At 37.6% G+C, this 14,460-nt stretch overlaps 1 protein-coding gene across 1 annotated transcript; it reads right to left on the bottom strand.

Moving 5' to 3' along the window:
- Window positions 1-13,069: 13,069 nt before the first annotated feature.
- On the bottom strand, window positions 13,070-14,211 carry LOC109800914 (uncharacterized). The gene has a single exon (XM_020361838.3). It carries the CDS (start codon window positions 14,160-14,162, stop codon window positions 13,338-13,340), a length of 825 nt encoding a protein of 274 aa, XP_020217427.1. The 5' UTR covers window positions 14,163-14,211; the 3' UTR covers window positions 13,070-13,337.
- Between the last annotated feature and the right edge of the window lie 249 nt (window positions 14,212-14,460).

Below are 14,460 nucleotides of genomic sequence, written 5' to 3'. Positions count from 1 at the left end.
TGCACGCGCTGTGAGAGTTGTTATGAGGGCGTGGAAACAAAAAAGGTTGCCGAGTAGACTACGTGTCTCTCTTGACCATCACCGCCACGTGACGCGGAAGCGAAATGAATATTTTGATTTTCAACCGCACGCACGTGATTTATTTTACTTTGCCAGCCAAGGTTTAATAGCACACACGTAACTTACCGAATTCCTACGGTAACTGCTTTGGGTCAAGCCCCATTTCAAACATGGGGCCTATATAAAAGCCCAATAGAATGCAACTTGTAATCAAGATAAAAAAAAATAATAATAAGTCCAATGACCAGGGCCAACACTTGTTCCAGAAGAAAGACCGGGGCGGAAGACCTGAGCCCATGGAGAAATACTCAAATAGAAAATATAGAGGCTCATGATATATACACCTCTATTTTTTTACAAGTACACTTCCTTTATTTTTTTAAAAAAAATTATAAAATATTGTAATTCTTTTTTTAAATTTTCTAATTTTACACCTTCAACTTTTAATTTGTTACTTTCTTTTTTTTCATACACTTTTTGTTCTCTTTCAATTTTCACATATTACCAAAATAGGTGGGATAAAAGAAAGGTAGGTAAGGGAGTACATGTAAAAATCGAAAAGAAAAAAAAAGGAAAAATTTGTGAAAAAAGGTACTAAATAAAATGTTGTAGGTGTAAAATTAAAAAATTTTAAAAAAAATATTTTAAAAATTTAATTATTTTTTTAAAAGGATATGTATTTATAGAAAAAAGGAGGTGTATATATCATCAACCAAAAATAGATTGGACTTAAACTGCATGGTTCTGAAATTCCATTCTCATGGTTCAAAATTTTCATTTTCAAAGTTGTAAAAAAAACATTTTCAAAATGTTCAAATTAAACACATAAGTAAATAATTACAAAAAAAAATAGGTTATTAAAGAAGCCTTCTGCTTTAAACTATAACACTATAGCAGTTGGTCAAGTACATCAAACTAAACCTGACCTACTTTCCCTAGTATTTTGTTAGAAGGAAGTTGTGGAATTTTGGATAAATATCGTTTGATTTTTTTTTATTAATAAATCTATCGTTGGTACATTCTTATTATATAAAAAATAAAAAATAAAAACAAACAAACAAACAAACAAACTTCATATGAAAACATTTCATTGTTTTTTAAATTAAGGGGCTGTTTGGTTTGAAAAACTTTCAAACTGTATTTTTGTATAGAAAAAAAATATTTTAAAATTTTTAAGATTTAGAAAACATGTTTGATTTGATAACTTGTTTTTCGTTTTTAGAAAATATAGATGATGAAAATGTTTTTGGTTAAACTAATTTCAAAATTTTATACAACATTTTTATACGAAGTTTACAAATAATTTTTATATAATAAGAATGTATTGTGAACAATTTATCAATAAATGTTTTATAGATGTATATACGAGTAGTATATGTTAATTATTATAAACATTAAAAAAACAATATAAATTATATGACAAATTTAACTATCAATTTTTCATGCAGTCACAAATAACAAAAATATAAAAAAGATATAATCAACATCATTTGTCTTATAAAAAAATAGCATCTATAATAACTTCATGACCTAGGGTAATTTTTCCATATTTGATTTGTAATAGTTTTCAAACTTATATCATTTTTACTTAATTAGCATCTGTCTTAAACTAAGTAGTGTCTATCCATATAATCTTGTTCCTCTATAATCAATTTTATCTATCGGTCAAAAGGTGTATTTATATTAGGTTTCATTATGATAAAATTATGCATATAGTACATCAAATAATAGGAAGTAGTATTTGTATTTTAAATATGCAATTAGGCATGGCAATCTAACCCGCTCTCGTGGGTACTCGCCCGAACCCGCCCCGATTTGAATGGGAAAAATCCGTGTTTATCGGATTCGGGTTCGGGTTTTCCCCAATTGATAAAATCGGGGACGGGGATGTTAATACCCACAAAAGGCTTCCCTCTCGAGTTGATCAACTCAGCCAAGGATGTGCCTCGAAAATTCACGCAAAAGGCTTCCCTCCTGAGTTGATCAACTCGGCCAAGGATGTGCCTCGAAAATTCACGCAAAAGGCTTCCCTCCCGAGTTGATCAACTCGGCCAAGGATGTGCCTCGGAAATTCACGCAAAAGGCTTCCCTCCCGAGTTGATCAACTCGGCCAAGGATGTGCCTTCAATCGAAAACAACACAATTCCGAGTGAGTCCTCATTCGGTCTTGCTTGGAAAGCAACGCAAATCTGAATGAGTTCCACTCGGTTTTGCTCAGAAAACAATGCAATTCCGAGTGAGTACTCATTCGGGCTTGCTTGATAAGCAACGCAATTACAAGTGAGTTCCACTAGGTCTTGCTCAGAAAATAATGCAATGACGAGTGAGTTCCACTCGGTATTGCCCAGAAAACACAATTTTCGGGTGAGTCCTCATCCGGTTTGCTTAGAAACCGAAAACATTTCCGAATGACATCCACTCGGTTTTGCTAAGACATCAAGAAATTTCCGAATGACCTCCACTCGGTTTTGCGAAGACATCAAGACAATTCCGAATGACCTCCACTCGTTTTTGCTAAGAAATCAAGGCATTTCCGAATGACGCCCACTCGGTTTTGCTATGAACGCCACACATTTCCAAGTAACCCCCACTTCGTTTTGGACAATTCTTTCGGAACAGTTTATATAAAACATTCTTGGAATAAATTCGTTAAGTTTTAAATTTAAGAGAGACGATCCGAATTAGCATTGATTCAAAAATACACCACATGATTCAACAGAAAATGCCATTTCATTCAAAAAGTGGAGGCTCTATCGGCCCCCTTGCTACAAAAATTCAAAAAGTGGAGGCTCTATCGGCTCCCCTTGTTATAAAAAACCTTGTAAAATACCAACACTACTCCTCCGAATTTCTGACCGTGTCATCCTGAGCATGAGTCTCAGTTTCCCCTTCTGGTTCGGGATTGGCATGTTCATCGTCCTCTTCACCAGACGAAGCGTCAGCATCTCCTTCTGGCTGGGGGGCAGCTCCCGGCGCCGAGTCATCAGGATTCGCTCCCTCGGGCATCTCAGCAAAGGACATAAATGACCCTTGATAAAAATCCTAGGTCATGTCGAATTCAAAGTCCTCATGAAATTGGTCGAAATGCTTTGCCTGTCGAACAACATGTTTGAATCCAGCCTCATGCTGAGCAATGATCTTCTCCTTAGCCTGCTCTTTCAGGCGATTGTATTCGGCTTGGGCGATCTCTGTTCGGTGACGCTCTTCATTGATTGCCTTTTGTAGATCCAGGCGAAGCGTGTCATTCTCCCGCCTAACAGAATCCAGCTCGGCAGCCAACTCGCGATTTCTGACTGCTGCTTGTTCGGTGACCGAAATAGCTTTGGTTGTGGCCTTTTCGGCCTCTTCAAGACTTTGTTTCAGATGCATCACCTCGTCGACAGACTCCATGGCTAGGTGATGAGCCAAGGCCAACGAACGCGCTTGCATCTCGCAGAAAAGTCTCCACTTGGTTCTCGTCTCCAGGCCGACCAGGAACACCTGCTCGAAAGGCGACATAGCATCGGACCGAATCAGGGTATCGGCCGATACATCATCACTCAGAAAAGCCCGAGACATTAGTTGGGGCGGCACCACAATCACGGTCCGATTGGGTGATGCCTCGGGCACCGATTTAGCCTTCTTTGGATTCCCTGATTTGGATTCCCTGATTGTTCTTCAGAACCCTTCCTCTTTGTTCGCTCCCGATCAACCTCTTTCCCCTTCCTCCCTTTCTTTTTTTTCCGTTCGGGTGAAGGAAGCTCTCGGTTATCCTGCTCACGTTGGGGAGTGCGTGCAACAGTCGAAGTACCAACACCCCCGACTTGCTTAACCTGCTTCACTCGAGCGGCCAACAAGTTGCGGATGTTAAGTTCGTCAGCTCCACTGGACACCATAATTCCTGCAAAAAGATAAAGTAAACATCAATAGGAATTTAGCCGATAGTCGAAATAGGATGGATAACGTACCTATCAGGTCGTTCTCCCATAGGGGAGACTCAACCAGGTTAATTAGAGATCGGGTCGGCAAGCGCCGAGGAAGGCGGAGTAACAGTTTCAAATATTTCCGTTCTTCAGCCGAAAGAAGACTCTTCAGTACTACATCGTATGGCCGAGAGGCACGCGTCCAGTATAGAGGAAACAAGCTTCTGTTATCCTCACCAAAAAAGAAACGCCTCCCATTCGGACGAATGGTCACTCGAAAAAATCTCGCCTTGAAATTCTTGTAAGAGGATGTAAATCTATCCAACAATTGTCGTTCCCCTACTCGGCTCAATGACAACCACTTAGCCAATATGGAGGGTTTGGACGATTAGAAATAAAGAAAGAGTAGTGGGGAAGGCCTAATGTGAATACATCGGCACAAGTGTTTGAAACCCTACAGTTGAGCCCAGCTGTTCGGATGTAATTGGGTTGGGGCAACATTGAGAACCCTCAACACTCCCATAGTAAACTCATCAAAAGGTAGTTTTACTTTGAGATCCCGAAGGAGACAATCATATATGTAAAACGATTCCATTTTCGCTCCACTTTGATCAAGACAAACGGTATCAGGGTTCGGAAAGGCATTGTTTTGGCATGACCGAATACCGATCGGGTACGGATTCTCCTTAGCATTAAAAGTCAAGCAATTTGTATAATCTAGAAGGTTGGTGATCATGCTTGTGTCTTGTAACGTGAATAGTAGGAGGTCACCTCCCCGTTCACCCACTCGTAGCTAGGCACCTCGGACGGACCATACCGTTGCCTATTCGACACGCGTTTCAACTTCCCCTGTACCTCGGCAACCCCGCTAGTAGAAGTTTCTTCCGAAGTAGTCTCATTCGGCCTTTCGGCATGATCTGAAGACCGAACCACACTAGAAAAGCTCGAACTACTGGACAATGCCCCCTCAGACGACGATGATCGAGAGCTACTGGCCGAAGAACTTTCAGAAGTATTAACCATGGCGATAAAAACTTACCAATTTCTTCACAGAACCACAATCGTTGATCGGATCGGCTTCAGACCTTCGGCTACCACAATTCGGTTGAAAGAAATACGTGTGAATGGCCCTACCAATCAGTTATTTATAAGCTCAAAAAACGGGAGGGAAAAATTCAAGTTTTGAAAAAATGTAACCGTTCGATCCCCGAAATCCAACAGTTAGAGGTATGCAACCGTTCACCTTACCCTAGCAACTGTCTCCATTTTACCCTTAAAGAAAGCTTCACCTTTCCTCAAGGCTGGGGGGTAGTGTACAGGTAGGGGGGTTCGGCCACCACCCCATCGGACGCCGAATGGCAGAACCAGGAAGTCGAATGCCAATCGGCCACCAGGATCGGCCTATCATCATTTGGTACTCTTAATCAAAGATTAGAGGTTAATCAGTCGATTAAGGTGTATTACCTAATACGGTAAATATGTCGCAGGGCCCATAAATGTCAATATAAATAGCTCAGGACAAAAGGTAACGTCACTGTTCATTAATTATCCTAGATATTCGTGCTTGTCCTGACTTGAGCGTTGGAGTGCCTTTTGCAGGTACCAACCCCTTCAACAGCGTATCGGATCGGAGCCTTCGTTCGGCCTTTGGACTACGAGAAGACTTAGTGTGCCCTTCAGACAGGTACAAAACTTAATTTAAACACTAAGCAATAAAGCTTAAATTACATTTGCACACTTCATTTCGTTTGTGTAACATCGAGTTCATTTTGCTAAACTGATCACATATCAAAAGTTCAAATTGCAAAAGGAATAAAAATAACACCTTCAATGAGCACATCAAGTTAAAATCAAACTTAAGTCTTTTGATGAAAATTATTGTTTATATAATCCATAATACATCATGTTAATCAGTAAAAATTATAAGCGAAATAGCACCTAAATTCGTCATGATAAGTGAGTAGTGCAATTTAACCTTCTAAATCAATAGATATTCTCTTGAGAGAATCCTTTAATTATCACTTTGTTTTCTTCTAATAATGGGATGTCAAGAAAAAAAATACATATTGTAATATGGAAACTTAACTTAATGACACTCATAGGATTGTCTTTTGGTATTTCTATTTTTACCCATTACAAAATATAAACCTTTAGCTCCTACACATTAAAGACCCCATATTCTTTTAAATACATAGTTGTCCAAATAATTTATACGTTATTAGATCCTTAAATTTGGCACAACCTAATGTGTCCATAATTAATATATAATTATTCACATATAAGTCAAATGTTGGATTAAAGATCCAACAATCTATCACTTGGACTATATGTGTAACCTTGTAATTATATAATTACCAAATGTATTTATTACCAATCGAGTTCATCAATCATACCAACATAGATTCAAAGTGGTCTTTGTTACATTTTATCATAATTAAACTTCTAAATCAATAGAAATGAATAACATGAATCAAGACATGGACGTGTAGCATGAAATTTTCATGTAATGTGATATGAACATGCCTAATTCTAATATGTCCTTCTTAAATGTTAGTAAGATCAAACCAAAACACAATCAGAGTTTCAATATATCAAAACATTATTTCTGCAAAAAAACATACTTCAAACCATACATATATTGAAAAATATGTCTACGTCATAGAAGCATTCAAAAAATTATGAACTCCCACTAAAATTGAACATCACTTAAAGACATAACACTCACACATGCAATATGCTCATGAAACATTTTTTGTGGTAATCCTTTAGTAAGCAGATTCTCAACCATGGAGTTTGTGTCAATATATTTTATAGAAAACTATTATTTTGAACTCTTTCTTTAACAACTAGGAACTTGATGTCCAACTATTTAGACTTCGTTGAGGTTATATTGTTATTGGAAAATAGAATTGTTGATTTATTATCATAAAATAACTTGAGTAGTCTTTCTTATACCATCCGCTATACATAGTCCCATGACAAAAATTCGCAGCCAAATTTCATGATTAGGTGTCTCATAACACATTATGAACTCAACGACCATAGAAGAATAAGTTATAAGGGATTTTTATCATTCTTCCAAGAAATAACACCTCCAGTTAACATGTATATATAGCTTGATGTGGATTTCATATTGTCTTAGCATCCAACAAAATTGGAGTCAGTATACCCAAACCTCTAATATATGAGCATATAGTTTTTTGTTCTCCGTAAGTAATGCATGACTTGTTTAACTGTTTTCTAATGATCCAATCCTGAATTACTCAAATATCTACCTAACATCCCTATAACATACACAATATCTGGATGTGTACAAACCTGAGCATATATTAGACTCCCAACTGTTGATGCATAAGGAATCTTCTACATTTCCTTTTCTTCAAAGTCATTATTAGGTCACTGTTCGAGACTAAACTTGTCTCCCTCAGCCAGGTGTACAATCTTGCATGCCATATCTTGTGAAAACCTTTTCAATATAACCTTTTTGAGGCAATCCAATAGTATCTTAAGAACAATCCCGATGTATCTGTATGCTCAATACAAAAGAAGCATTACCAAGATCTTTCACTACCAAGTTCTTAGCCAGATATCTCTTGGTTTCATGCAATAAATCTATATCATTGTTGGTGAGCAAAATATCAACATACAAAACAAGAAAAATATACTTAATTTCTCCCATAAAATTCATGGTATATGTGATCATCAACTGAACTCACCTCAAAATCACACAAGGTGATCACATGATAAAACTTGAAATATCACTATCTAGATGTCTGATTGCATAAAAGGTTTGACATTGTCTTGATTTGTTAGGTATTTAACAAAGTTAGGAAGAGGATCCTTAATAATGCCAACAACACATGTGGGAATATCTACATATTCCTCTTCAAAGACAAAGTCCTTAATTATATCTCCCTTTGCAAAATCGACATTCTCAAAGAACCAAGCATTTCTTGATTTAATAATCGACTTAGTTGTGGGATCATAAAACTTGTACCCCTTGAATCTTTCAAAGTATCCAACAAAATAGCAATTTATAGTTCTTGAGTCCAGTTTCTTTTCATTAGCCTTATAAGGCCTTGTTTCAACTGTACAATCACAAACATGCAAGTGCTTTGAACTAGGATTTTTTCCTATCTAAAGTTCATAAGGGATTTTTCCAATTGCTTTTGTAGGCACTCAATTAAGGATATTTGTTGTAGTTTAAAGGGCTTCTCCCTAAATGACTTTGGTAAAGTATGATCACTAGTCATGCTCCTTACCATGTCTCTAAGAATTTGTTTCGTCTTTCAATTACACAATTCATAATGGGTAAACCTAACATAGTGTATTATGGAACAATTAATATTGCATTCCTCTACGAATTTAACAAATGGTCTCAAATATTATTCACCTAAACCATCATATCTATCATAATACTCACCCCACGGTTAGACTTGACACTTTTAATATATTCTTTTGTTGAGTTAGTTCTCAACTTCAACCTTACGATTTTTGGACACGTTTAATGACTTTTCTTTTCCATGAATGAGATGAATGTAGCCATATCTTCAAAAATTTTCTATGAACGTTATAAAATATTGTTGACCATTCCATGCAACCGTAGGAAATAGTCCACACATATCTGTGTAAGTTCTAAGACATCCAAGGTCTTATTGACCACAAATCTCCTTTTGTTGATTTGTTTCCCCTTTATACAATTGTTACAAATATCAAAATTTGTAAAATCTAAAGGGTTTAGAATTTTGTTTGACACTAGTCTTTCTATTCTTTGTTTAGAGTAGGCATGGTAATTTAACCCGCCCCCGTAGGTACTTGCCCAAACCCACCTCGATTTGGACGGGGAAAACCCGTGTTTATCAAGTTCGGGTTTGGGTTTGGGTTTTCCCCGATTGATAAAATTGAGGGCGGGGGCGGGGCCAGGGATGTTAATACCCACCCCTGCAAGGAGAACAGACCATTTTGAATGGAGAACGGGTCATTCTGCTTGCAGAACGACCCGTTCCAGATGTAGAAGAAACGAGCGGGTGTAGAGCCAGCTCCACGCCAACATGCTACTGACGTTTAGGTAACGCGGGTATGAGTTAGTCATCCGAGCAACTAACCTGGTAGGTTGGTTCTCTCCGTCTATGAAATCGCATTTGACTCACCACCAGCAAGATTTAAAATAATAATATTAAAAAAATAAAGAAAATAACAAGTAGTAGTGAAGATGGAAGTTGACATGGGAAAAGGAAATGAAAAATACATAAAAAAAAAGGGAACTTGCATTTAAGTGTACATGGGAAAAGGAAACGTACCGTTCTCACAAACGTAAGCATGAATGACAGGCTCGCCGTCGTCGTGGAAGCCAAAGCCGCGCCGCAAGCAAAATGCGGAGTGGAGCTCCAAAAGGCGCAGATCTGCAATGTTGGTGTGTATGAAGAAAAAAACATCAAGATTTTTCGAAGGCTTCAAGCCCTGTTTCAGCGGAGAGAACCAACCTACCAGCTTAGCACGTTTAAAGAAGGTTTCTACACTTTAATATAGAAACCTTTTTTACGTCGGATATAATAAAGTTTGACGTAAAATGTAAAATTTACGTGAGACATTAGATACTTCCGACGTAAATTTTACATTTTACGTCGAACCTTATTAAGTTTGACGTAAAAAAGTTCACAAAAATTACAAAAATGTCACTGCGTCTTTTTTACGTCGATTTTGGTTTTGACCGACGAGAAAATAGTGACGTAAAAGACTATTTTTCTACTAGTGGAGACTCGAATATTTTAATTATTTAGCACTGCAAACGAAGATTTTGACATAATTGTGTGCATAATTATATGATATTAAATAAATGAATTCAATTGATTAATTAGGTGGATATAAACAAAATAAAAAAGTATTTAATAAAGAGTAGTTGTAGTGGGTATATAAAGTATTAAACAAAAATATACAGAAAATCATAATTGGAGAACTACTTCTCTTAATTTATATATATATTAAGATAACAAAGAAAAGGACTACTTAAGCATACAAATAATATATATATTGTACTGGCCAACCGAGTTATCGACTTGTCCTTCACCAAACTACTGACTCGGTCAAAGGTTTACCAGCCTAACCAAGCAATAAGCTCATTATTGCCGAGCTTCTTAGCTCGACCATGAAACATGGACATCGGAACACCACATCGGCCCAAAAAGGCCACGCCATCAAAACAAATAAAAATACAATCTTGTCGCCGCGCCGCCCACGTGTTATGGGAACGAGGTGACGGCTATGACACATGGCATCTCGATAGGAAGATGTACGCGAAGGGCCACAGCCACTTGACGAGCTCGGACTTAACTCCTCGACCTACGGTCTTCGGAGCTCGGGGGGCTAATGTACTATCCGTACTGCCATGCCGAGCTCGAGCTCGGTATCACAGCGTGGAATAACCTCGGGCACGCACTGGGAGATCTCGGCCTAAGCGAGATCCGCAATCTAATCAGATCATAATTGATCTCGGAGAGGCTCCAGATGAGATCCGCAATCTAATCAGATCATAACTGATCTCGGAGATCTGGCTCAAGATGAGATCCGCAATCTAATCAGATCATAACTGATCTCGGGGATCTCGCTCCAGACGAGATCTACTATCTAATCAGATCATAACAGATCTCAGGCCCAAGGCCCAACACAACCCTAATTCACACAAAGGTACGTGCATTATTTATACGAGACTCATACTCCCACAAACACTAACTTTAGCATCGGAGTCTCTTTTGCAGGTACCACCCCCATCTTGGAACACCAGCGTACCCGTGAAGGAGGCTCACCGATCTTACCTGGCGAATCACCTCTACAGCAGATTTCCGGTAAGAACATATATATATATATATATATATATATATATATATATATATATTATTTACATTATTATTTATGTTGTGCTTAAAAATTGTCCACAAAATTCATTTATTGGGAACTTACAAATAATTTAAACCTAGTTAGATGGGGAATACTAAAGACAGATCCACATTTCTCATTGTGGGGGCAAATGCCCCCACTAAATTTTTTATGTTCAATATTTTTTCTTATACATATATATTTTCATAAAGTTATCTCATTTAACTTCCTAAAATTAAGTGTCTCACTATTTTTCATGTTTTTTAAGTGTTTTTTTTTTATAGTTATATAATATCAATTATATTTTTTTTATAAATATGATCCACACAGTATCTTAAAATTAATAATTAAAAACTAAACTATATATTAATTATAGTTAAGTAAAGTCACTCAATCGCAATTATATGTTAAACCTTTTCTTCAATGCCGTAGGATTGTAAATAGGTTCGATCAGCTAAAGTTTAGATAAATATTTTATTTGACTCGATCACAAAATATTCTATGACTGATATTGATTTATCTATCATAAAAAATATATTTTATAATGAGTAAGTCAACACCGGTTAAATGATATTTTGATATATTTTTTAGTATATTATTACACACTTTCCATGTTATGTGGATGACACTCGACATAAAAAGTACAAAGTATATTTTACACTAGTAATTTAAAATTAATACTAAAATTATATAATTAAATGTTATAAATTTATACCTACATTACTGGATCGACTTAACATATTTTGAGGCTTAAAACGAGTTTTAAAGTTATTAGGTCTTTTTAAAGATAAAAGAGTGGAAAGAAAATCAACAATCATCTATAAAAGAAAGAAACTTTCAACAAAAAATTATATATAATATTAGAATCGAACCCCAGTTCTTATAATGCTAAGCTTAGATAATAACTAACAAACTAAAATTAGTATTAATACAACTTATTCATTAAGTTCTATAAATAAAAAAAATATTTTGGAGGCTTGAAGTTAGGATTTAGGCAGCCTTATGCTTGAGCCAACCCTGCACATATGTATATTTTATCGATAGTGATACTTTTTCTATATCAATAATATATATGTAACATTTCTTGCTATGCACTAAACTTTTTTTTAAAAGAAAAATAACTATATTTTTATCTGCTAATATATATATGTGAATTTTGAAATCGTTTTAATGTAAAACAAGGATTATTTTCCTTCTTCTTGTTATTCCCATATATGAATCAGCAATTAGAGGAAAAAGAATTCCATGTCTCTATCAAATAATAATGAGTCTTATTTTCATGAGCATTTATTTATGAATAGAGTAAAATGAATATATATACGAAATTGTAGAATATAAATAAGATAAAATGTTTGTATAAAAATAAAAATAAAAGCCGGTTAGATATTAACTTCATTAATGCTACAGAGAATATGACTTAATCTAAAATATTTTTAATTTTGTGATTCTACCTGACATTAATTCTATATGTAAAAAATTGTTTCTATTGGATGTTGATAAAAATCTAAAAATATTCCGTTGCAGTGGTAGTACAGATTTTCTGATATAAATGTTTTAAAGATTACTTAAATTGACATGAAATCATTATACGACATGATATATATAATTAAATTTATCTTGAATTCACTTAATATAATTTAACACACCGTAAACATACTCCTCAAATTTAGAAGAAGACAGGAAAAAAAAGTAAAAAGAATAATTTATTTTGTATATGTTTGGCAGATCCAATCAAAGTTCACCTATCTAAACCTATATTTATCGCTTCTTCTCTTTCTTTTCTCTTTATAGGTATGAAATAATAAAAGTATTTTTAAACTCTTGTAACATGAAATTCAAACATATACATAGGCTCATGATTTTCCATTCTTTTAAAAGAAAAATCTGAATCAGATGCTGAAAAGTAAAAGTTTCCATGTGCTTGGCTCGGATGTAGCAACGTGGTGCAATCACCAGTCGCCAGAGTCACATAGGTTAATGGTATCCCAAGCAACATTGAATACGGTTTCTACCACGTACCTTAGGGCCATTTGTCCCACCTCCTATAAGCCCCAACACATTTTGCAGCTTTTTTCTGTCCCCCAACACACTACTACTAATTTACATTCATGCCACACCAGATCACTCCTACAACACACCTACTTGAATTAATCAAACGGGTACCACCCATCCACCATTGCTAAAGCGAATCTCAGTTTATAATGCAAAGGATGAAGGAATTAAAGAGAAAGATGTTAGATCGCACAGCAGTAGCACCATGTCATAACATAACAAAAGTATAGGGTTACATGATAAGGGTAAGGAGATACTTCATCTCGCTCACTACAAACTCAAATGAGAAATTAAGGGAACAAAAGATAGGGTACACGCAGTAATTTACAGACTCGGTAGTTATATTCACAATTCTAAAGCGAAGGGAATAGTTATAGCTTATGAGGGAGCGACGCCGTTTGGTGAGATTGTGAAACCTTATTAAAAGACAGTGTACGAGGTGAGGAATAATTAGTAACCGAATCTCAAGCTAAGCGCGGTTTTAACGTCCAACCTCCATGCAAAGCCGCCAGAGTCCATTCTCCAAACATCGCAGGGCACGGTGAGCGAGCTTCTCTCTCTCCCACACGTGTACTGCACCACCCTAACCCTGCACGTGAACGAAGGGTGCGCCACCACTGCACTCACCTTCATCACCAGCAACACTCGCCCCTGCCCCTGCCCCTCCCCCTCGCCCTTCATCATCTCTCCGTAAGCCTCGTTCGTCCACGTCACCCTCCCGTAACCGTCCGATATGAACCCCGGACACGTGTCCCTGCTCAGCTTCGCTCTCCGCTCCTCGTCCGTACTCCCCAGCCACTCGCCCTCCACCCACGTCTCCGTCACGCACTCCACCGTCACGCACGAGCACCGCCCTCCCATCGCGCCGTAGGGTTCCGCCTTCGTCATCGTCATGCTTCTCTTCTCCAAACCCGGCCACACCGCCACCTTCATATTCAACTTCTTCTTCCCTTCTTCGTCGGCTGCAGGGCGAGATAGATCCCTCGCCGGAGAAACCTTCGGATCGGGAGTTTCCGGGAGCAAAGGAAGAGTCACAACCGGCGTGGATGTGTTCACGTTGTTCTTCCTACGGCGGGTTCCACGTTTGTTATTATCCCTTACGTACTTTCTCTTGGGGGTAGTGCTCTTGAGGAAGGCGTCGCCGCTTTCCGACGAAGAGGCGTCGGAAGCGGTGGGTCCGGCGACGGGTTTGGGAGCGATGGGGCGGAACCTGAGCATTATTTTGTCGACACCGGGAACGTACCTGGCGATGCAGCAGCCTCCTCTTCCATCCATGTGAAACGCAGCGTTTTGTTTATGAAAGTAATATGTTTTAGGATGGGGAAGGGGGGGTTGGATTTATAGGAGGTGTGAAAGGGACACGTGTAGGAAGAGTGGGGAAGGGGATTGGTTGGGGAGTGAAACGTGTCGCTGTGTAGGGGGAGAGAGAGTGAGGAGTGTACAGTGGTAACGGCACGTAGACTGTGAGCCAGCTTCGGGCCTTGTCAGAAACTTTGACCGTTGGATTCTTTGGTTCGGATTGGGAGGCTTCCAGATCGTGGTGACCACCACGTGTGTGATGGCCAATGGGAAC

The sequence above is a fragment of the Cajanus cajan genome, chromosome 5 (genome assembly GCF_000230855.2).
Source record: "Cajanus cajan strain Asha chromosome 5, NIPB_CcT2T_4, whole genome shotgun sequence".
Taxonomy (NCBI): domain Eukaryota; kingdom Viridiplantae; phylum Streptophyta; class Magnoliopsida; order Fabales; family Fabaceae; genus Cajanus; species Cajanus cajan.
The sequence above is the reverse complement of the archived record's forward strand: the minus strand, read 5'-3'. Positions and strand labels throughout refer to the sequence as shown.